The sequence below is a fragment of the Lepisma saccharinum genome, chromosome 17 (genome assembly GCF_977018435.1).
Source record: "Lepisma saccharinum chromosome 17, izLepSacc3.1, whole genome shotgun sequence".
Classification (NCBI taxonomy): domain Eukaryota; kingdom Metazoa; phylum Arthropoda; class Insecta; order Zygentoma; family Lepismatidae; genus Lepisma; species Lepisma saccharinum.
The window spans coordinates 17,625,634-17,652,034 of NC_139245.1; the positions used below are offsets into that span (position 1 = coordinate 17,625,634).

At 36.3% G+C, this 26,401-nt stretch overlaps 1 protein-coding gene across 4 annotated transcripts in view; it reads right to left on the reverse strand.

Moving 5' to 3' along the window:
• Positions 1-270: 270 nt before the first annotated feature.
• Positions 271-26,401, reverse strand: part of Axs (Abnormal X segregation) — a 110,113-nt gene continuing 83,982 nt past the window's right edge. For all 4 annotated transcript variants that reach the window (XM_083139025.1, XM_083139026.1, XM_083139028.1 and 1 more), the window contains 6 exons: positions 22,691-22,821; positions 22,247-22,336; positions 16,734-16,922; positions 12,192-12,383; positions 7,988-8,236; positions 271-721 (listed from right to left, as the gene is read on the reverse strand). In XM_083139025.1, coding sequence (XP_082995151.1) covers positions 653-721; positions 7,988-8,236; positions 12,192-12,383; positions 16,734-16,922; positions 22,247-22,336; positions 22,691-22,821 — 920 coding nt within the window. In that variant the 3' untranslated portion in view covers positions 271-652. The remainder of the gene's footprint in view (positions 722-7,987; positions 8,237-12,191; positions 12,384-16,733; positions 16,923-22,246; positions 22,337-22,690; positions 22,822-26,401) is intronic.

A 26,401-nucleotide genomic window follows, 5' to 3' on the forward strand; every position in this document is an offset into this window, starting at 1 on the left:
TGTACTGATCCTTGAGTAATAATGTTGTATGACACATTCCCGTGTTTCATTTACTTCTTCTGTATACACCAATGTCGCAGTTTGAATATCGTACAATTATTATGGGACAACAAACAAAAGTGTACCAGACAATAATTATGGGACAGAGGGAGTATTATATTATTTTGTATTTGTGGGTCTTTATTTCCATCATACCATCATTATAACACTGCAAAAAACTGAACTGGTAGAAATAAAGTAGTAACAAGAAAACATATTTCTAAAATTTATTTTAAAAAAAAGACTAACATTCACACCATCACAATAACAAAAGCCACTGTATTTGTAAAATACTTTGTTGTAAACAAAATGTATCTCAAAATATTTTTCAATCACACATCATATTTACAAATATACATAATGATGTAGGCAATGGTTATAAATTAATGAACCCAGATGAGAAAGATTAAAGCACTTATGGATGAAAATACTAAAATAGTGACTAGTTCTTGGAAAACTGTTCTGCCTGTTCACTGCAGTTTGACATTAGCTTTTGGCATATTCTTTTTTCATTGTAATGTTTTGCAGGTCATCCTGAACATAATAAAACTAAGCTCATAATACATTTCACTGAAAATGCAGCAAACAATTGTCATGGGGATGATGCTTTTCATTATCTTGTACATGAGCAGTGCATTGACTTGAATTTTCTTGTCAATTGTCTCCTGGTTTTCAATAGCCTCTGAAAAGTTAAAAGAGAAATATACATGATTCATTCTTATATTAGTTTCACAGACCTCAATTTCAGAATGGAGACAATGAACTTTTGTTTGAAGCCATGCATTTTCAATTGCACATAGTCCGGAGGGGTAGAAATGTGGAGATGCACAATCTGATTTTACTTCAAATTTGTTGTTTTTATTTTTATGAAGAAATTTTTTGTACTCACTTGTGGAGTGGAATATGTAGAATTATCATCCTTATTAGTAAACTTAAAAATTGCAATTGTGTGGTGCAATGACTCTCAATCTTCAAAATAAATCTTACAACTGGAAATATAAAAAAATGCTAACCATCATTTTAGTGAAATTTTGGCTTCAAGTTGACCCATGTCTCCTGTCTGGTACCTTGAGACTAGATTCTCATTCATACATTGAAATATCTATTAAAGGCAATACCCAATTTTATCATTTTCAAAAAGCATAAAGATCCAATGGATAACACAAAATTCTCCTTTCGAACAGTACTCAGAGGCACAAGGAAGATGTAGGATTATGCCATTCCCCCCCTTTTCCCTCATCTTTCTACTGCCAGGGTGTTAAACCATACAACCCCCCATAGATGTGAAAAAAAAATCTTCCCACCTAACAACTTTCACTTTAACTAATGTTTTTTTTATTATCTCTCACGTTTGCTGCATAGCCTGCCGAATGGTTAAGGCCACAATGAAACTTTGGACTACAGAAATAGTTTTTTTTTTTTTTTTAAATTTTAGTCCTTCCAAAAAAACCTCTATGGTATTCAAAATTCTTAAAAATTACATGTCTAGAATTCATTCTAGAGCATTAGTTAATAGTTTCATGGCAACACATCGCTGGCTGAATATTGTTTTGTTGTATCTACTATTCATCAAAAATTAGTTTTATAATGTTATCGTGTTCCATACCATGCATCACGTGCTGAAGGACATATCTTGATGTCAACTTCAATCAGCTCTTCTGAAGAGTTAGTGCAGATGGACATACGACAAGTATTCAGCTGGCAATATATCTATTTTCTACACAAAAGAGGAATTCTTAACAGATGCATTTCTTCAGAATTTGGAATATCATAACAGTTTTTCAAAACAGGATGAATTTTCAAAAAACTACTTTGCTGGTGCAGGCCAGAGGTTCAGCATTGCCTCAACACTCATATCTTTAGTGCATTCAATATGCAGTGGAGAATCAAAATTCCAATGTTGTCGTGAACAGTGCATGAAGTGGAGGGGCATGCAAAAATTACAGAAAACCTATCAGCTAGCCCCACGTTCAAGCAAATATTATTTTTCTATTTGGTAAATGATATTGGTTTCTTTCGACCAAACTAGCTATATTTTGTAACTATCACTCACACTTGCTGAGATGTAAATTTTTATTTAAAACCTTGTCAAATTTTAAACTTCATGCTGAAAACGTGCTCAGCGTTTAAGGGTAAAAATAATTCTGATCACTTAATAGTAGCATGACAGGCCTTGGCTTACAAAGTGATGTTTAGCCACTGATTTAGATTAGATTAGATTTATTTATTTCCATCCACTTGATCATATAAGTACAATATCACTATGATATGGGATAGGTCAATTACATGTATAATTTTGAGTACAAAGGAATTAACACATACTTATGCATATTAAAAAGTATAAAAGAGTGTAAAATAACATAAAAAATAGAAGAAAAATCAAGGTTATGTCTATTAATGAAAAATATGATCTAAGTACACCTCTGTGCTATAAAACAAATACTTCATTAGCTAGCTCTTTACTGTCATTTTAAATTTACTTTGATTATGATTCTTGAATTCCTCTGGCAGAAAGAGATACCATATGTAAGTACAGGTTGAATCTGTCCAAAATATACTGTCCTTAAATCATTTAAAGATAATACATTTCTCAGAATTCTCATCATGTAGCAGAGCCTGCTTAACTTTTGAGTTAAAACAGTAATTTGCATGTCCCAAGACAGGTTTGTGTCTATCCATACTCCTAAGAACTTTATTGAATTGCTTTCTTTGACGACTTCATTGTTAATAATTACATTTAAGTTTTTTTGTTTGTTTTACTGGATTAAAATTTATTAGAACTGTTTTATTAACATTCACGAAAAGCTTGTTGTTTAGCCAGGTGTTTAATTGTGGTGTTGTCAAAACTGAATTCTTTTGAAGTTGCTCATGTTCCAGGCTTTTTACTACGATATTAGTATCATCCGAAAAAAATATTGTTTGAGAGACTGATAAAGTTTCTGGAAGATCATTTATGTAAAATAAAAATAAAACTGGTCCTAGAATTGAACCTTGCGGTACACCTGTTTTGAGAAACAATTTGTCTGATTTGATTTTGTTAATATCTACATACTGACATCTGTCTTTTAAATAAGAAGTGAACAATTTTTTTGCTAAACCCCTAGATCCATAATGGTCCATTTTATCTACCGTGCGTCCATTTCGATCTGCAGCCGAGAGATCGGGAGAAACGTGGCAGGCGGCGCTGACGGAGGTGCCGACATTTGCGGCCTGTAATGCCCGCATATTTTTATGGACATATGCAGACATTTATATAAATATTGCAAAACTAGCACTAACCTGTGTTATAAGAGTTGTTCAAAGTGATGTCCACCTACACGCCTGGGAATTTCTGTACAAATTGCCTACACACGTCTCGACACGAGTCTTTTCACGTAAGTGTCATACATAAAAATTCTTTGTTCTAACGTGAACCTTGCCGCTGGCATTCCAATCGTCTGACTGACACAACACACATACACACTGCAATAACACAAACAAGTAACGGCAAGTAACCAAGAATAACACTCTTACGCACAGTACGAAATTAACACGCTCTTGGTTTACATCTGCCTGCCACTATATTCACAGCTCTGTAGTCGCGAAGGAACAAAAAACTTGAGCTAGGAGATTTCGGATTGCAAGGAAGCTCACGAACACCATTAGCTTTTAACGGTTCGTCTGCAGCGTAATCTTGATACAGTGTTGCACATTCGAAACCTCCAAACGATCCCCATCGACACAAAACTCTTTCAAGGATATAAACTTAAGCAGGACGTTACTGGTCAAAACTATGATTAAAATGTTTTACAGAGTATTATCTGTGGCTCTTAATATAATTTCTAAAGCATATTTATTTGTGTATATAAGGGTGGAACTTGGAAGAATTACAGAAGAACTTTTGCGTGTTATAACACAGGTTAGTGCTCGTTTTGCAAGATGTCCACAAAAATAAGCGGGCATTACAGGCCTCAAATGTCGGCATCTCCGTCAGCGCCGCCCGCCACGTTTCTCCCGATCTCTCGGCTGCAGATCGAAATGGACACACTGTAGTAAAATGTCATGCTGTACCAAATCAAATGCTCTGGTAAAATCTAAAAATAATCCATACACATGCATTTTTTAGTATGTGATTTGTAAATTCAAAAATAGCTTCTGATATGGATTTACTTTTCTGGTATCCAAATTGATGTTTGGATAAAAAAAAATATTTTTCTAACAAAGTTACTAATCTATTTAGCATAATTTTCTCTATTACTTTAGAGAAAACCGACAAAAGAGAGATTGGCCTATAGTTTGAGCATTCCTCTCACTTTTGCTATTTTGTACTCGCTAGCAAAAATACCTGTTTCTAAAGATGTGTTGCAAATACTTACTGCTGGTTGTAAAATACTATTCGCACATTTTTTGAGTAGAGAACTTGAAAATTCATCTGGCCCTGATGAATACTTTTTTTTAAAATTTATAATTACTTTCTCGACTTCTCCCTCAGTTACTGGGGTGAGAAACAGTGTGTTTGGGTTTCGGGGACTGCTTAAATATGTTCTTCATGTAGGTGTAGAGATTACTGTATTTTTATTTACTGTATGTTATGTTATGTTATGGTATGGTATGGTATGGTATGGTATGTTCACAAAATATGAATTAAAAAATTGTGCTACATCAAGGGGATTGCTTATTTTCTCTCCATCGGACATTATTTCTATTTTTTCATTCACGTTCTTTTTTTTTCTTACCAGTTTCATCATTAACAATTTCCCATAGTTTCTTTGATTTATTTGGAGATTTGTTTATTTCATCTGCAATGGCTAATTTCTTCGCATTGTTTATTACCTTCCTGAGGATATTTACATATTTTTTGAAGTGGTCTTTAAGTATGGGATTCTTGTTCTTCTAGATTCCTTTATATAATTTTCTTTGTTTCACAGGATTTTTTTTTTTATCCCTTTAGTTATCCAGAAAGTTGAGTTGGTTTGATTAAGGGGTTGTTTTGTACGGAAATGCTACTTCAAAATGATATTTTATTGTTTTTGTGAATAGGTTTACTTTTGTATTTAAATTTTCCTCCGTGAGCACATCAGTCCAGTTTTCTTTCTTTAAGGAATTTACCAAGTTTCCTATATTTTCCTTTCCCGTTTCCAACCGGTTGATTATCTGTTGCACCAACAGAAACACTAGGTAAGCTGGGAGCGATAGGAGGGTCAATTTTACCCTCAGAAATCTGCGAGTAAATCTGGAGTTAACCCATGTGCAGTGGAAAAATGGCTGCATCTGCAACCGGTAATGTATCACTTCAGAATTTCAAAACTAAATAAATGTACAGTGGGTGAAAAGTCCCAGGACACCTGTTTTCTGGCTGACTTTTGCCTGCAAACAAATGTGTGCATGGAAATTGTACTCATGACACCTTTGTCGGAGATCGGGAGACATTGGAAGTGAGTGACAGGAGACATCAGGTGGATGCTGAGGAAAACAGCACCTGAAAGCCATTGTAAAGCTGTCACAATGGTGGACACTAACTTGTTCTGTGTGGAGGAGAGACTTGTGGCTGCCCACAGATCAGTAAAACCATGAAGACCATCATGCAGGATTTCGTGACTTGATTTGGTAAAGCACCGCCGAGCAGAAGTAACTTGTCGAAGTGGGAAAAGAAAGCCTTTAGCACAGGAAGTGTGGAAGATGCACCACGCAGTGGAAGACCGTCCACTCTGAGAGAAACATTGCAGAATCACTTGATCGCCCATGAAGTCAACAAGGAAACGTTCCACCGAGCTGCAAGTGAAACATTTTCTCCCTGTGCGTGTCTCGTGAATGAATTAACAGACACTGTTTGGATGTACAGCGTTGCTGAAAACATTTCCAACACAGGCAAGGCAAAAGAACGTCCTATTTGCCAATGAATGTGCAATTTATCAGAGTTCCCAAAGCAGAAATATCTTCTTCTTGGCTAAGGAAAATCCACATTTTTATCAGGAAATTGAGGTAAATCCTCAGCATGTGATGCTGTGGGCAGGTATGAATGCCGATCATCTGTTTGGCCCTTTCTTCTTCGAGGGATCAGTGAATCAAGTATTGTATCTTCACATGCTGCAGACCTGGGTTACTTCCACAGCTGCAAGCGGTCCGCATTATGGACACTCTCCGGTTTCAACACGACTGTGCACCCACACACTTCGGCATTGTCATCCATCAATGGTTCGATAAGAAATTTCCATACCGCTTGATTGGACGCGGCAGTGAACAGTTACCTGCACCGTTGTCTTGTTCCCCATGCAGTCCAGATCTCACCACGCCAGATAATGTATTGTGGGGCATCATTAAGAAGAAAGTGCGGCAGCGCTGATATGTTTCCAAAGAAGCCTTAAAAGCTGCTGTTCAAGACACTTTGCAAGGGGTGACATCGATGATGCTCCGCAACATGCATAAAAGAACATTGTGTGTTATTCGATCGTGTCATGACCATGGGGGAAGTCATACGGACGTCCTCGATGCATAAAATCACATTTCCAATTGTATTTGTGCAAACATACAAATTTGTAATTTGTTCATATGCAGTGTTTACGGCCAATAAATATTTCTGAACAACAGGTGTCCTGGGACTTTTCACCCACCCTGTAAAATAGGGAGTAATCGACTCAAACTATAGTTTTTCTTGTATGTACGCATTGCTTGCATTATAGAATTATTATCCTGTAGTTTACGGTTATTACAAGCATAAGAAAACAGTTTTTCTTTGTGACGTTTCAGGAGAACACACGCTCCTTTCATCAGACATTTATTTTCATTTTGACTAAAGATAAAGTTATAACAATGGTTAGTAATTTTTTAAACAAAAAAAATCTGTTATATAATGGATGTTGTTAATGTTACATTGTTGTAATATAGCAACTTAACTGTGAAAAAAGCAGTCTGTTTTATTTTTATTTCAGATTTTTCTTTTTTTATTTATTTATTTATATATATAATATAAGTTGTTCATGTTCAAAGGATTATGTGGGACAAGCAGCAAGGAAAATGGCAATAAGATGGCACGAACACGATTTGGACATTATGAATCTAAACCCAAGAACAGGTTTGTCAACTCATATCATCGAAGAGAAGCATTTGATTAAAAAGAGAAGGGTTTTAAAAAGATTAACGGGAAACACAGAGTTGAATGTCTGGGAAGCTTCGTTCATTGCAGAACAACACTGGAATAAATTAAATAATGAAAATGGTAACATAGATCCAGTATGGAATTTTCTTTTTCACAAATGGAGTAAGCCACCATCTTTAAAATTTAATGTAACAGAAAACATCAAGAGACTTTGTGAAAACAATGATGAATTTGAATTACCTGATTATATTTGGGATTCATAATTAAAAAAAAGAAAAACCTGTTTTCTTATGCTTGTAATAACCGTAAACTACAGGAAAATAAGACTCAAACTATGTATGTAAGAAGCTAAAAATATAATGTGTGAAATTCCATGCATAATTTTTTGCAATTGCAATCAATTTTGTGCTAAGCATCAAAGTATGTAATATTATTGTTATTGAATGAAAATTTTCGTTGTTATTTATTTACATTTTAGATTTTCATAATAATTTACACTAGAAGAAAATGAGAATTTTTTGTAGCAGATACAGAATGATTGTTTTCAGCTGAATGTGAACCAACATGATTGAAAAATGAAATTTTTCCTTCAAATGAACATTACATTAATTTTTAGTGCAGTTCACATTGTTTACACAGACCATTCAAGTCAATGTAAAATACATATGTACAGGTTATGTGTAGACAATGCATGTGGATTTAGACTTTTAGTTTATGGCAAATACACTATCGCTTATATATTAGAATTTGTAGTTTAAAATCCAATTCTGTCTCCATTCATCTTTTTGACCTACTTCACTAACACATTCAACATGCACATTTATTTAAATGTGGTTACTTAAAGCAAGTTTTAATAAATGAAGTTTCGCTTACCTCTTGTTTAAGAGCTTGTTTTGTTTGGAAGGCTGTTTTTGCAAGTGCTAACTTCACAGAATCTGGTCTATCTGGTATTGCTTCATGTATTGCAAACTTGATGGCGAGTAGGACGTGCTCGAGAATTACGAAGAGTATTATCCAATCGGCCGCACTCATATGAGGTGCAAAGCACTTTAGGTTTGGTGACATGCCAAGCAGGATGCAGTTTGTCAGCACTGATATAATGCCTAGAGTTTCAAAAGCTCGCTGAAAAGTGGGGAAAGAAAAGTTAACAACTGAATAGTTCAATACTCTTCACTACTTTACCTCGTTACCTGAAGTAGCACTAATGAAACTATAATTCCTTAAATTGCAGACAACATATTGGTTATATACCTACACCATTCCTCTTAACCTCTCTGCCTGACCAGTTTCCAGGTATGCATTTCGAGTCACAGCCCTAATGGCTCGACACTCCCTCGCTCATGTCCCCACAAAGGACTGTGTTGAGGTACAAACTTGACCAGATTAAATGACAAAACAAAATATGTTTTCTAGACCCATAACCATCGTGAGTGAGAATGGAAGATACAAGGGATGATGGAACTTACCCTGTTCCGGCATGCAGAGTCTCGAACACACCTCTACCTACCTACCACTCACCCACCTTTCCCATCGCCTGCGGGTGGAGGTGTCAGTGTGCTGGGGTAACAGGTGTATTATGGCTACATGGAAACAGTTGTTGAAGGTGGTGTTGTGGCTGTTGGTGTTTGGTGGCGATGGTGAAGTCTGAGTTTTGGGTGGAAGCTCTGTGGTTATTGATGCGGAGGTTCAGGGGGGGGGGGGGGGTAGAGGTTTCAGATATATATCACACAGTATAAGGAAATCAGTTGAACCATGTTATGAAATAGATTTCTAGAACATTGGTTCAGCCCTATGGAAACTGGATGCATGAAATTTGCAGAAATTAATAACAAAAGGTCACTCAATGATACTATACAATTTCAGTAACCAACATTTTGAAAAATAATAAAATTGAGGAATATGTGGGTAATTTCAAAAAGTTCCAAATTTCCTGGAAATTTTCGAAAACCTGGCATCTTCACATAAATAATTGTACTTGTAATAATCAGTGTGTATGTTGTGATTATTTATTTATTTTATTTTTGTCATTATTGCAGTTGTAAGTGAAATATATCTGCAAGGAACAGTGGTTGAAAAGTAAAAGCCCAATCATTGCACATTTTTCCGGTAAAAAAAAAATCTAACTGGTAAAAAGGATACATTAAAAATAGAAAAAATAACAGTTACGTATTGTGATTCAACTATGTCATACCCTGGTATGAATACAAATGAACAAAAAAGACAACTGAAATTTCATGTGTAGTTTTGGAGAAATGGCATGATGATTGCTGCCACGTGGTGGTGATCAACAGAACAATATACATGGCGGTCAATATATCGACTGCCAGTCCACAGAAAGTTAAGTACCTTGGAATTTTTACCTGCTTTGTTTGCCAAATACACAGGAGTGGCAGTGTTCGAACTGGAAATTGAGGGGGATAGGGTTGCAGTGAATCTCCCGCATTGTCATATTAGAATTTAGGTTTAAAGTAGGAAAGTATGGAATGTCTTATGGTGAATCTTTGTGAACAGAATATACATCCTGAACCATGAATTATACAAAAGTGATTTTTTAAAAAAATATGAGACCTGGGAAAAAACTGGTGAAAAAGAAAACATCTCTCCTAAGCCACTGCATTTAATGCCTCAAAGTTTACAAAATCGAGAGAGAAATTTGAATAGTTTTTATTACCAGTTCATGTCAGCATTTAGTCATTATCATCCTGGGAGAGTAATTTCTGTGATTCAACACTGCCCATCTCTCCAATCCAGCATGTAAGTACATTGCACAATGATTAGCCTGCCTGATTACAAATTAAACTTTGAACAAATTTTTACTGAACTCCTTGCCTCCTTAAATTTGCAGAATGCTTAATATTTCCCAAATTTCCTCAATGTAGGATATGATTGGGTTGATGTTGATGTCCACTTTATGCACAGCAAGGCTAATTGGGGCTGTACCTCCAGTTTAAAGTAGGATCCGAACCAGTATGTGCCTCTACCGGGAATCGAACCCGGGCCCCCTTGATTACAAGGTGGCGATGCTACCACTGCACCACCGGGGAGGCCTCAATGTAGGATAATGTCTCACTGTGTTGGGATTGGGTGAGGGAGTTTGACTTGTTTGCTCTGAAAACATTGCACTCACTTTACAAATTTCGTATCAGATGGACACAAAACTTACTTTGGGATTTACATCCTTCCCCCTCTCCCCCTGTCATTCCCTCCCAGTCTTGATTCATATCCAAAATGGCTACATTCATATATTTTAAATCTCTTTTCCAATGCATGCACATTTCCTAGGTTCTTTTACCATGCATCCAGCATGAAATTTTGAGTTTCTCTTTCCAATTATGCGAAGTTTGAGGTAATAAAAGTTTAGTGGTTTTCTTTTTCACTAGTTCTTTACAAGACACCCTGTAGAGTTAGTCCACAGCTTTTGTAAATATGAAGCAATGGCAGTCTAGTCAGTAGGGCATCTGACTGCCACATAGGAGATCTGGCTTCAATTCCTGATGTGGGTGATCTAATGTAGGAACTGCATGAAACTGCTCTGGGGTTCACCCAGGCTCAAGTAAATGGGTACTTGGCAGCAGCCCTGGGAGGTTAAAGTGGGTGGAGCATGGTGCTGATCACATAACCTTCAAAAATTTTTGCAGATATTAAGAATTTGTAGGGCTATACTCCCATATTCTCTAAATATGCCATTATAGCACTACAATATGCACAGAAACTTTACCTACCTTTATAATGCATTGTGTATGCTTTTTTTTAAACATTGAGGAGCACTACAGAGAAAGAATCCCAACCCTCGTTTATCACTTTATCGGATGACAAAATTCTAATAAGAGAAATAATATGTTCTATATAAGAAAGAATTTAAATTGTGTCTATTTGTATTTAACCTTTAGCAGACAGCCAGTTTCAAGCAAAACCACCCAAATTATGGCATTCGGAGCAGATGGTTTCAATGAAAACCACTTCCACGTGGCAGTAATTGACAAGACATATCCTGAAAATCTACACATGATATTTCAGTCTTCTTTTCTTGTTCATTAGTATACATATGAAGTTATGACATACTCGAACAACAAAACAATCCGCTGTTTATAAGTAGCGAAAATTGAAAAAGTCCTTTGCTAACCCTTGTAATATTATGAGATAAATTTATAAAAATTGCTATAACTCCTAAACCACTTCTTTTTGAAAATTTTAAATTTTACATGTAATAATGTGTAAAAAGCAACACATTAAACAATGATCGAGGGTCCAGGAGGGAGGGTAGGGCAAAGGCCCAATTTTCGAAATTTGCTCTCACCACGAGGGAGCAATTAACTCGCCATTTCGTGAAAACTACACAATATTTCAATTCTGCCATTTTTGTTAATTTGTATGCTTCCAAAGGTATTACATACTCGAATTACAAGACAATATAACCATTGTTTCTATTGAAATTTGCTGGTCTCCCGTGGCAGAGTGGTTAGCACATTGCGCTACGATGCCAGGGGTCCTGGGTTCGAATCCCAGCCTGGGCATGGATATTTGTGAGTGTCCATTCATCAATTTCATCATATCACTCATCTCCATCTTCGCAAATTAGCCAAAAGTGGCACAAAAAGCAAAGTAAAATGAAGCAAATCAATCAAAATCTATTGAAATACTTTAAATTGTTTCTGTAAACTGGTAACACTACCTCTCTTACGCATTATTATTTTTTTCCACAAGAAGTATCATTCTGTTTTCAATGAAGCTTTGCATGGTTGCACTATACCACTGCTATATACTACAAATTTTGTATTCACTTTAGTCTATTGTGGTGGCCACAGGGGCATGCCAAATGCATTTCTTTTTACATTTCAATTTTCTTCTTTGTTTTGCACTAATTATTGGGTAGGACAATGTATAAATTTTACCCCCACTAAAAGCTCTGTCTTTCTGAAGGAAAAGAAAACCATTTCACGTCTCTACGACAATTAGTTTTCGAGCTACAATTTCTTTTGTACATCGTGGCAAGTTTGAAAAGTGCATGCTTGAAAAGTTTATGTAAATAGAACAATAATCTCCAAAAGCAAAATGGATAAATTAAATTACGGCTCACCTGCCAGGCTCCAATGTCCTTCACTCTCTTCGTCAGAGGCCGCTGGTAAACTCGACACAGCTTAAAGGCATCAGCACGAATTTCCAGAATGTTGTTAAACACCGCCCAAAAGGCTGCCATGGGATACACAGCAGAGAAAAGGAACACGTAGCCAAACTGTATGAACATCTCCAGGTAGTCATCATATGTTCCCTAAAGAAAGAGAAATAATGCATAAATTCTGCCTCAATAGTTTCGTATAGCAGAGGTACTCAATTGTTTGCCGTTGGACCAACAGGGCTCTGTGTTACCCAACAAGCAGTTTCATTATTGCATGGTAAACACACAAACTTGTATGTTATTTTTATTAAGAACCCAGGATAATTTACTCATTTAAGACTAACAAAAGGATTTTTAAAAAAGGTAGGGAGTTCATAACTTGTTTTCAAAAAACAGTGGTCCACTAACCTTACCTAAGGCAACACATTATCCTAAAATATTACTTACTAGACAATGTTGGGTCAATCCACACCACGTGGTCCAAAAATAATAAAAATTGGACTTGACCTTATTTTAAAAAATCTACTTTTGTTGTTGTAACCCCTATTCAAGGGTAGTTCAAAGTGGTCATTATTTTTCTAAAGCATGACTTGTGGCATTTTTGGCCTTTGCAGAAAGTTGAGATAATTATGATAACTCAACCAAGAAAAATGATAGAAAGCAGAGATAAAAAACTTTGTTTTCAGTACATTTCAAGCTACATTTTATGTTCTGTACCTATATTCAACATCTGTATTGCAAATGGCTGAAATTTAGGGCCAAAACTGACATTCAATTTTGATCAAAAATAGAAGTTTAAGATTTTCTTTAGTAAGGAAGTAATGTAATATGCGTATCAGAGCTATAATTGGTTTAGAGGAAACATACACTGTATATATCCAAAGTTTTAGCAGAAATTATTTGAGCTCTATTACTGGTTTCCTCCTTTAGTGATAGCTCTTTGAAAATGCCTGTTTTTTTATTTTCTTCAAAATTTTAATCCCGATATCTCTGGTGAGGGATCTAGGAAAAATTTGCTATTTGCAGCAGAAAGACTGTTCTATCAGAGAGGTACCTACAAAAAAAATTGAGATTGATATTCCATGGATAATAAAGTTACAACAGGGGAAATTAATCAAAACAGGCAAATTTGCATTATTAGTTGCAAAGAAATATTTAATTTTTAATCAACTATCATGTAATTAGAATTATTGTATTTATTATTTATTGATTACAGCATGCAAATGACATAGTATGTTAGTAGTTATCACGAATGAAATAAGGCAGAGGTTTATCTTGATGCTGCAAATATAAAATAAATAATAATCAGTATTTTGAACAACTTTCAATTACAAGGTTTCTACGATTTTTTGATTACGGAATTCCGACATTTCCAGGTTTTTCAGTCCAAAAATGATTTTTTTTCCCAGACATGTTTATCATCATGATTTTAGCTTTTGAACCTTGTGGTTTTCAATTAAATATATAATCCGATAATTATTATGAATATTCACTTTCACAACTTTTTTTTTTAGCAAATTTTATTCTACACAGGAAAGAACGAGTGAAAATTTGAGGAGTAAAATGTAAACTTACAATCCAGGGGCGATTCCTCCATGTAGGAAGTGAGGAACTTCCTGCAGTTCATTTATACTTGCTTCCAGTTCTCTACTTTTTCGGAATTTAATAATAATAGTGTGAGTTATAAAATTACGACTAAGTTAGATACTGTCAAGAGTTGACTGGTGCCGTTCCTTCCAGCCGCAGACGAAAGACGATGGACACACAGGCTTGGCTGCCGCTCGCTGAGGAACATCGGTGGTCATCCTACAAACAGATGGGTGAGGAGTGGAAAAGTGGCAGGGGCGGGAGGTTGCGGTTTTTAAAGATCCAGCGAGGAAGCATCGAAGGGTTCCTACAATCAGTGGTGCCAACCCCAACAAAATTGTACTAAACGTAGCACAGTTTGATCTTCGTTGGCCCCTATCATCCTGCTTTTGGCATAATGGTCAAATCTAGCATAATCAGCAAACGCGATTTCCTGGGAGAGGGAAATCGAATTCAAAGCAATACGTATCAGGAAATATAAATAATATTACGTCCAAATCTTATTTATGCTTCACCAGCGGATTTGTTTCAAATAAAAGGGAGTATGGATACACAGCGACATCCTTTTTTAACAACCATGTGACGATCCATCCTCTATATTTTCTTCATCCTGTCGATTTTGTTCCTGAGGAGATTTTACGGCAGTAAATCGATACATGGTTGGGTTTAGTATTGGTAATGGTGGTAATGGCGAGAAGTTACTTTTCACACATGGAAATGGCACAACACTAAGAATTTGGGTTTATATCTTCTAGTTTAGATCAACATGGTTAGAGAAGGATGTTACCTGTCTATTCGATGATGAATAGTTCCTCAGAGAAGACTTAGAATTGTGCTATGCAGGCTCGCTCAAGCTCCCCGATGTTTCTCGTTCCTCGATCCAAAGCAAAAGACCCCACGTCGCCCACTACTCTCTAACTTATCCTTTTTCCTCAACCCCCTGGTTATTGCTTCCTAATACCAAACCGTTTCAAGTTCTATGCTGAACCCATTTTGTGTGTCGAGCCATTCTACACAATTTTGTGTAGTGAATAATAAGTAACGCAAGTTCAAAACTCGAAAAGTATATGCATAATTGATATTAAAACTGCAGTTATCCGAAAAAAAGTAATTAATAATAAATCCTAGCACAATTTAGAAGCATTTAGCTTCCCATGGAAGCTCAACTTCCTAGCTGTTCACTCCAAGAGACATAGCAGATTCGCTTTTCTTAGAGTTTTTGCTATGTGCTGAAGTTTAATTGAGTCATCATAGTGTAGTGTAGTGTAGTAAGTCTATAATTTCCTAATCTCATGATGAACTTGCATCTGACATTCATAAGAAACTGGAAAAATCTTTTACAGTCTAAGTGTCTGTTAAATGTCTTAAGTTACCTTGGCTAAACACTGCAAAATAGCTTCAGAGGGAACAGCTCCAGTCCACCTGCTCCACCAGCCCCAAGACCAAAGTTTCAACACACACAGTGGCAGGACAAGAAAATTAATGTTGTGAGTGTTGCATGATCGACCGGCTTGAGACGAAAGCTATTAGTTCATTAAACTTACAAATACTTAAAAAATACAAGGAATTTTCAAATGAGTTAATACAACTCTGTAAAAATGATTAACTGGATATTCTTCCAATGGCAAATTATATTGTTGCCCTTGTTTGTTCCTGAGAAGGGAGTCTGGAACAGTTTGGGTTTTGTCACATTAACAACTTAATGTTTTCTTCTACAAATCTAGCAGACATGAAAAAAACTCCGCCATCTGTATGCCAGTATTGGATTGAGGATGTTTGAATTGCAAGAATACTCAACTCTATGAAAAAATATCAACTTATTCTACAAATAAAGAGATGAAACAGGCTTCGACAAAACATTACTTTTTTCTCTGATTGCTCATAAATTGCTTTTATTAATTTTTCTTTGTTGAGCATCAACAATTTTATTTTTAATGTTTATATTATATCATACATTTGCTTTAAAATTATTATTGTCATAATTTTAGTGTGCCTCATGTTTGTCACTTCTAACAATTTGTACTATATGTATCGTATATTTATTTGGTTCATTTCAATAAAGGTTAAATTTTACTTGATCTACCGTATAATATTAAGACCCCCCATGGGGGTGGGGGAGATAAATGCAGGTGACCTGTTCCCCTGGCTGATTTAACACCGCACACTACTGGCCTTCAGGTTAAGGTAACAGATGTACATTATTTAACCATAACAGATTTCCACAATATAAAAACAGAAAAAGTTCATAAACCATACACAATTTTTCATTTTCTGGCAGATTTATAGTGTCATAAAAATGCTGCTTTTTTGCTTATATTTATAAGTACACAGTATCTGGAGAACTTTTGTTGAATATAGGAATTCTATAGGAAATGCCAACAAGACTAAGATCTATACAATAATAGATGATAAACCTCATCTTTACCAACCTTTCTGATAATTATGATCATATTGTCAATGTACTTTTAGTTATCAATCAGATACCTCAACTGCAAGTTTTACTTTGATATCTAGTATTATAAAAGTGAAAATTAGAGAAATTTGAAGGAACCATAATTTTGCACAAGACTGAGAATCATAAGAACGAAAGAAACAAAGTTTCTAAACTGAATCTTTTTGGGAGTGGAATCGCAAGAACTGAATCCGGAAGTGGAAGTGGAAGTGAACTGCTTGTTCATTTTGCAACTTTTTCTCTTGCAGACTCCAAAATGCACGTAAATTGCAGACAATCTGCAAAATTCCCTGACATTTCCCTGCTTTCCAGATGCGTAGCAACCCTGAATTATTACAATTTTCAAGTATTGGTAGAAATCTGTGAGAGTATTGGCATAAGTATCTGTATTGGTTCAGCTCTAGTTTAAATAACAGTAATGGTAAAGCAAAATTACACCAGACATCTTTAAGAAACTTGATTACCTCATAGGATTCCATTTTGCCTTCAATGATGGCCTGCTCAATGCGAGGATCATTGCAATCCAACTGCCCTACATCAGGGATTGGTCCACAGGTATTTGTATCAGGACGAATCTGACAGGGAGCTCTGCGCCTTTCAGGTTTGGAAAATATGCCTTTCACCTTCAGTTGCTGCTGTACCACTCTGACAATCTGAAATAAAATTGAATTTGATTATGAAGTATTTTTAGAATTTCATTTAGTATACGTAGGTAGCACCATCATAATTTATTTTCTGTTTATTAGAATTATGTCTCAATTCATACAGGAATATTTTGCATTCACTGATTCTATAGTAAAGTATAAAAACTGTGTCTTATTTCATCATGGATGCGGTAAACTTGGTTTAAAATTACTTACGTGAAATTTAGAAATTTAGATTTTCGCGTAGCACAATTTAATAGTTAAATCCTATTAATTTCGAAGATCCTCTGTCTTCATTCACTAAGGGTACAGCATCTGGAGCAGTCCAATCGAAATTTCTAAATTTCACGTAAGTAATATGTCTTATTGTTTAAAGTACACCTTAAGTCAGTGGTTACCAATGTGTGCGCTTACAGGGATGCCGCGAGTTGTTCCAATATTTTCACTAAAATGGCACTTGTTAGCCTGCACATGGCTTTAGAATAGGAGAATCGCAACAATCTGTTCATTCCATGATTGGAAGGACACCTAATGGATACTGTAGAAATCAGTATTAATACTACATGGCATTCGAGCTAAAAATTTAACAGTGTCTTCTGAATTCTGGAATCTTCTAGTCAAGTCACAGCAGTATAGAAGGCAATTGTTTTTCATGCGGCAGGTAGAGCGAGTTTGTTCTACAAATACAACTTTCTCAGTACCTAGTGTCTAGCAACATAAAATCTGTTATTGAAAAGCATTTTCACAGCTTATCAACTGGTTTGAGAAATACTTTGAAGAATATAATATTGACAAGTTCGCATGAATTCAAGGCCCATTCACGACCAGAGCTCCGTCTGAAATTACTTCAGCAGAAGATATTTTATTGAGCTGGCTTGTGATAATATGCTGAAGACCAAGTGTGGCAGCATGGAACTAACTCAGTTTTGGATATCAGTAAAAGATGAATATCTGCTGCTAAGCAGTAAATTTCTGTGAATCTTAATTATATTTGCGACATCATATTTATGCGAAGCTGGATTTTCGGTGGTTGCTGTGATAAAGAGCAAATATGTGCAAAAATGAATGTGGAACAGGAAATAAGGGTGGCTGTGTTCTCTTTGATACCAAGATTTGAGAAGATCTGAAGTGAACATCAGGCTCGTCTGTCCCACTAATTATAATTGTATATTCAATCAATGGTATGATTGTTCCAAATATGTGCTTATTTAATCCTTTTGACATAAAATGTTTCGGAATTTGAAATGTGTGTATTTTTTTACCTTAAGGCAAGCAAGCTAACCACACTAACTGAGCCAAGTGTTAGATAGGCCTACATTCTGACTTGGGTGCCGCAGAAAAATTATTACACACTAAGGGTGTCATGAAACAAAGGTTAGGAATGAATCCCTGGCTTAAGTAATACATTGTGACCATGTATCATTTATAATATGGGGAATATGATCATTGCATGCATTGAGACCCTTGTTTTGAGGTCTCTAAATTCAGTGCCTCTCATATATTATGAATTTTAAGAATTTATTGTGTAGAAAGTAATACACATGGGAACGAAAGGAATACATATATAAATGCTTTAGTCCTTGTACTACACAGAAAAATAAATGTAAACCAAAAGTGAGGTATACTGTAATGGCAACGGTCGGTAAACTTTAAGCGCATGAGGAAAAAGTTTCCAAAACACAAACATAACGCAACACAAACAGAACATAATCACATAAACACACAATGGAGGTTATGCTGCACTCTCTAAGTTCATTGCAAAGTAGTGTTTGGTTTTCAGTTCATAGGAAGTGTTGAAAATGGCCGCCATGTTCCTGTAAACACATGTCTACATGCTTACACATGTTCCGCGACTCCTTCCTCAATGTTTCCGCTGGAATTGCAGCAATAGTGTCAGAAATTGCTTGTCGGAGTTCATCCAATGTGCGAGGGTTGTGTGTATATACTCTTTCTTTCCGGAACCCCCAAAGAAAGAAATCGGGGGAACGAGGGGGCCACAAATTTTTGGAGATGATGCGGTTCCCGAAAAACTCGTGCAACCTACCCATTGTGTCGTTTGCAGTATGGCACATTGCCCCATTTTGTTGGAACCAACATTCACGCTCATCCTCTTCCAACATAGCCACGAATTGTTGCACCAAATCCCTGTACACATCGCCATCCACTGTGTCCTCAAAGAACAGGGGTCCAACAATCCTTCGTCGCGAAATGGCACACCAGACACCGACCTTTGCAGAATGTAGTGGTACTTCATGCAGGGCATGTGGGTTTACAGTTGCCCACATTCGGGTGTTTTGTGAGTTGATGTATCCACTGAGATGAAACCATGCATCGTCGGTAAAAAAAAGTTTTATCGAGAATGGCCACATTGTTGCGTGTGAAAGCACGGAACCACCGGCAGTACTTGATACGCTTATCTTTAACGCTTTCAGCTCCTGGACGACTTTCACACGATATGGGTGAAACTTTGCTACTTTCAGTGCCTTCTGTGTGGATCCACATGATACTCCAACTTCTTGTGACAAACGTCGTATAGATTTTCTTGGAGATTGCACCATTCGCTGACTCACGTTCTCTAGGAATTCGTGTGTGACGACCTTGGGTCTTCCACTTCGTTGTCGATCATGCACTGAGCCTGTTTCACGAAATCGGCGAACAACATCATACACTGCACTTTTTCCTGGCACCGGATCATCAGGGAATAGACGTCTCCATTTCTCCACACAACCTCTGTATGTCTTACACTCAAAATATGCTTCTAACAAAGCGATTCGCTGCGCTCGCTTAAAAGGCATTGTCGACCGACTGCACAATAATGACTCACACCACTGACTGTAATAGCAGTGCAGCTCTCCCGGGACGTTATCGCATTCTTCAAGGTCATACCAGTCACTACTAACAACGTTGCCAACTCATGTTGTCTACTGACCTCGTAGCATATTTTCAAAGTATGAGTGCGGGGACTTTTCGATCGCACTGTACTATGTATCACTCTGATTCTAGAATTTAATTATTTTCCTGATGGCATAGTGGTAACATCGTCACCTTGTAATCAAGTGGTCCTGGGCTCAGTACCGAGTGGAAGCACATAGTGGTTTGGATCCCACTTAAACTGTACGTCAAGTCCTGATTAGCCTATCGGTACAAAAAGTGGACTTAAAACTTAAACTGTAATGTAATCGGAAATACAAGACTTATAAAACCTGATGTGAAAAAACCTAAGCCAGGATTTTGTACAAATGTGGCATTCTAAAGATGCAGCAGCACATTAAGGGCCAGGGCCTACCAATTGGCTTTTTTATTGGGAAATAAACAAGTGATTACCGCACCAAGTCCCATTGCTGCTTTTTATGGCTTTCGAGAAACCGGAGTCCGCTACTATTACTTTCGAAATAGCTCTCAGTTTCTCCTCATCTCACACCGAACACTGAAATTTTGTGGGCTTCAACTGGGGATCTAACCAGAGACTACTCGCACCCTAAAGGAGGTATAAGTGTGGTAATGTAAAAAAAGAAACAAAAGTACATATATTGCATATGTGGTGCAAATCATCACTACACCTCAACGCGTACATAGCTAGAGGGAGGAGGGAGGCGAGAGAAAAAATCAAGTAAAAAGAAAAAGTTTGAAAGAATAAATGTTGCTGTGTCACATGAAAATTTGCGTTCTCTGTTAAAATAATTACATTGTGAATTTGCGAAGAATTTTCCTTGATTCTCTCACAGTACGGACAAAAGATTTTGGCCTTTGCAGGCTGCCCTTCACAGATATGCAGGAGCGTAGAGACACTCATGGCGGCCCCAGGGCAGACTACCTAAGTGGGTCTGCTATTGTACAAAAAAATGCGTAATTTTAGCATGTCTGGTGGTAAACAAATATAATTCTGTTGATTATGATTAAAGATTTGTTTATTCGTGTATGACAAATTCTACAGACTAATAATAAAAGTGTATACGAAACAACTAATAAAATAGATACTATGAAATACAATACATTCTTTACGCATTAAAAAATTAAGATTAATGATTAATTACAATGCTTACATTATTGATTATAATACACAAATGTAAGATTTAAAATAAATTATTTCTTAATTTTTTGTCTGCACAAGCATTGATTACTTTGTTAAAATTGATTTTGTCGCTCTTGTCATTTTCACTTGAAAGTAAAGTCAGACTGCTAAAGCGTTTGACACACAGCAATACACAAACAGCTAACCTCCATGGTGGAGTTGTTAGCACAGCATTCTTCATACGAGGGGTCACGGATTCAAATCCCAGCCTCGGCATGGGAGTGTCCTTTCATCAATTTCATCATATTATTACTCCTCCTCACGATTAGCCAAAAGTGGCAGAAAAGAGACTAAATAACAAAAAATTAAAAAGTACTGGGTAAATAGGTTATTATTATTTTCAATTTACAAAATGATCTGTCTGTAATGACTGTTTCGTGTACCTTGCTGTCACTTTCACAGTAGCAATGGCATACATCAGGATAACTGGAAGTCAATGAACTATGCTGTATCACAATTAGATCAACAAGCAAATGGTTTATTTGTAACTTCCTGGAATTGCACTGATGAAAATCTTATCCAACAATACATACTTATAGAAGGGTTCACTTGTTATGCAAGTACTGCCATTTCATGCTGTTCTACTTTAATATCAATTTTGTCTGAACCCAACTGGCGAAACCTGCCCCAGACTTACATAACTATAGCAATTAAAAAACTGTACAAAAATGTTAGTTGGTTGAGTTCGTGTTTTAAGTCTACTTTATGCACAGTAAGGTTAATCGGGACTGAACCTACAATTTAAAGTGGGATCTGAACCACTGTGTCTCTCCATCGGGTATCAAATTCTGAACCCCTTGATTACAAGAAGAGAATGTTACAGCTTCACCATTGGGGAGACTGTACAAAAACATATTGTCCCTTCTGACTATGTTTTCTTGCATTTTACACTTAATTTATCTGTCCAAAATGAAACTAGATAAAATATATAATAATAATAATATATAATATATATATATATATATATATATATATATATATATATATATATATATATATATATATATATATATATATATATATATATATATATATATATATAGAGAGAGAGAGAGAGAGAGAGAGAGAGAGAGAGAGAGAGAGAGAGAGAGAGAGAGAGAGAGAGAGAGAGAGAGAGAGAGAGAGAGAGAGAGAGAGAGAGAGAGAGAGATAGAGAGAGAGAGAGAGAGAGAGAGAGAGAGAAATTAATGCTGGATCTATTAGTAGATTAAGAAACTATTAATAATCATAATATTTGGCTGCATTTTATAGATTAACTTACCTCTTGAACGTAACGTCTGAGTATCAAAGGCAAAATGGCTTCCTGGAAGTTATTGATTGCTTGAAGAATAATCAACATGATTGCAAGTTGCTGAAAATAATAGAGTTCAATGGAAATTTAACAAGTATAAATTATACAAAAAATATAAATATGACTTGTTAGGATCGAAAGCACAGGTGACTAACTATGCACACAGAATAACTTCACAAACTACTTTCTTCATTAAATGAGTAATGAACTGTAAGAACTGAATTAAGTCTGCATTGCTTTATTGATCGGAGTGCTAAAACCTCAATCCTATCTGAATACTCTATTTCACATAGAAAAAAAATAGAAATGTCTGCTGTTTTAAGAGTAAATTTACTGCACTGCAAGGTCTTGGCATTCAAAAAACACAAATAAATAAATAAAAATTAAAGAATAGGGATGATTTTTACTACTTACATTTTTCAGCATATCCATGTTCTGAATGTAAAATGCTATGTAGAACAGTGACATGAAATTGTTTACAAATTCGAACATGACTAGTTTTATTACACGGTGTTTGTCAAATTGAGACTGCGTCCTGTGATTTTCTGAAATAAACATTTGAATCATTGAGATCTGATGTTACAGTTACATTGCAGTTACTTCAAATTATTACACAGAACTATGTCATTCTGGTTAACGCTTCAATATAACTATAATATTAATCTTTCAGAGATAAGAAAAGCTGCCGTGGCAACAAAATTATATTACATAGAACAAAAAGCAATATGAAAGAATAAACATGTACTTAACAAAACCAGTGAAAGAGAGAGCATAAGAAATTATGCCAAGAATGATGAGAATACCTTGGAAAATGTATTTACCAGTGGTGTCTCACCATATCGTAGTGTTCGAATGGACAAACATTTGCTGGTGGGGTGTTTTTGTTTTTTTAACTCATTTGGGGTGGCAGGTTGAAGTGATGTGACTGTGATTAAAAATATATACCTCATAAATAAAACATGGAAATGTACACTGTCAGTAAGGAAAGGATTTCAAGAATTTCATTCTTATTTGCATAAATAAGAGGCCCATATTGTGAAATATTATGTAGGCCTACATACGAGAATGAAAATAAAATTTCAACCTACCTATTTTCACGATTTTAATTTTGGGTACTCCTTGTTGGCGCAGTGGTACCTTCGTTGCCTTGAAACTAAGGGGTCCCGGGTTCGATACATGGTGGTTTAGATACCACTTTAACTGTAGGTCCGATCCCCATTAGCTTATCTGTTCATAAAGTGGACATACAATAAAAATCCACAACGATTTGGAGCTTATAGTCATTCGTAAGCCGAATAGACAGCTTGTTAATTATGTCCTTCATTTCAATTCACTACACAACACAGCACATATACAAAGGCTGTCACAGAGAAGGTGAGACAGATTTTTTTCCTGGCTTAGCAACACTGCCTATGGTTTCGGCACTAGTCGCGTCGTGTAGGATGACTCATTGTTTCCGTAGCAAGTTGTCACATGTTGCGAAACCACGTTAGTGAGCAGCTGTGTTGATTTACGTGGAACGTATTTCGTTTACCCCTCCAGGTTTTTGTGTATAACATTGCCTTTCGCGATGAGTATTCAAGATGAACAGCGACATGGCAAACTTTTGTTGGCATTTAGGGAAAAGTGCTTCGCAAACATATGCAATGTTTCAACAGGCATATGCCGATCAAGACAGACTGAATAGAGCCACAGTATTACCAAGGAGTCATTGAGACTCTGTGACAGGACGTAGCAAAAAAGAGGCTGCATTTGAAGAACTTCTTCAGATTGCACCACGATAACGCACGCCCGCATACCACGCGGGCTTTTCAGGATTACGCGACAAAGAGAAAAATAGAAATTTTCCCGCCTCCAGCACACATCCCGGACCTTGCACCCTGAGACTTTTGGCTATTTCCACTTTTAAAGGCCGCTTTACGTGGTCGTCATTTCATGACGAAGAAAGAAGTGATCACCACAGCGCAAGTTTTCTTCAGTTCGCTACCTGACGACAAATTTTCAAAGACATTCACAAAGTGGCACGAGCGTATGAACGCTTGCTTAGCTGTCAATGGTGCCTATTTTGAAAAAGATGTAAGTCTACTCGATATGGCTGATTCGGAATAAAAATTTTTTGGTTTGTAATTTGTTGTTTCATTTTAATGATTCTTGGAGGGGTCCATGTACATGCTTGTCTTAACTGCTATGCAGTCATGACTTTTTGACCTATTGCGCTCATTTTGGTCTCTATCGGCAGCTAATGAACCAAATTTTCACCCTAGTGCATTTGCTAGTCAATGGAGGTCGCTGTTTTCCTATACAAGAATTAGTCTTACCTTCTCTGCGACAGCCTTTGTAATTCACAAAAATACAATCCACTCAATACTGTATTCATATGCTGCCTCTAAATAAATTCCACGCACCAAAACCACTCGACGCGATTTAGACTAGAACTGCTCCTTGTCATTTCGGTAATTTTTAGATGCACTCATAAACCATTCCCGCTCAGCCAACAATTTTCTACTCCCCAGTGTATCTAGTTGCTTGAAGGTCAACGACCTCTTTTTCAACTCTTCTGCAAGCGTTCAATGGTGTTCTTGTCCCTGCCATGTGACACACTTTCCGTTTGCCTGCGATCTTTTTGCTTCAAAATTCCCCATTCCTTGGAAAATTACATGCTGGGAAAAATTGGTTTGCAACATTGACCCAGGCTGTTGAAGTTCAGAGGGTTTTTCCTCCACCATATGCAACCCTGTTCTCTCCTGTAACAGTTTGGCTCCACAATTCCCCGATCCTGGGGAAATAACATGCTGGGAGAAATTGGTTTGCAACATTGATCGGGTGCTCTTTGTGGTAGCCCTGTCAAGCTTGCCCATTACCCCCGTGGAGTTGCCCGCCAACGGGCAAGCCATCTCGCGAATTCAAAGAAAGCGGGCAATGTTTCCAACCTCTAACAAATCAGGTTCATCTTCTTATTGAAATGAAAAATTTTATGCACATTTTCTGATAGATATTTTTTTTTCTGTATTTTATTCAGTGAGTCTGGGCTTTGCATATAGCCTAGGTAGCCCCGAATATACGCCTCTGGTATTTACTATCAGAATGGGAAAGTTGTTATTTTATTAAAGACAACTTCATTTGTTAATTTCATTTTCATTCAATGCATTGTATAGTTTTGATTGCGCATATATGGAGTCAAACCATTTAGAATTCACTGTGATGCCACTCAGGGTTGTAAGTGTTGACGATAAGCTCCAAATAGTTGTGAAATTTTCTTGTATGTCCACTTTATGAACAGATAAGCTAATGGGGATCGGACCTACAGTTAAAGTGGTATCTAAACCACCATGCATCGAACCCGGGACCCCTTAGTATCAAGGCAACGACGTTACCACTGCGCCAACAAGGAGTACCCGAACTTAAAATCGTGAAAATAGGTAGGTTGAAATTTTATTTTTATTCTCGTATGTAGGCCTACATAATATTTCACAATATGGGCCTCTTATTTTCCTGTAGTTTATGGTTATTACAAGCATAAGAAAACAGTTTTTCTTTGTGATGTTTCAGGAGAACACACGCTCCTTTCATCCGACATTTATTTTCATTTTGACTAAAGATACAGTTATAACAATGGTTAGTAATTTTTTAAACAAAAAGAATCCGTTATATAATGGATGATGTCAATGTTACATTGTTGTAATATAGCAAAATATAGCAACTTAACTGTGAAAAAAGCAGTCTGTTTTATTTTTATTTCAGATTTTTTTAAATTATGAATCCCAAATATCATCAGGTAATTCAAATTCATCATTGTTTTCACAAAGTTTCTTGAGGTTTTCTGTTACATTAAATTTTAAAGATGGTAATAATAACCGTAAACTACAGGAAAATAATTCTATAATGCAAGCCATGCGTCCATACAAGAAAAACTATTATGGGTCTCTTATTTATGCAAATAAGAATGAAATTCGTAAGCCGAGTAGCTTACAGCTTGTTAATTATGTCCCTCATTTCAGATAACTGATGTCCAGTTTGCACGTGTTTGTGAAATGTTAACAAGTGTTTTAGATTGTTTTGTCTTAGTTTGCATATTATTACTGGTGCTTTTCTGCAGTCTAATTATGCCACTCTATCAGTACACTC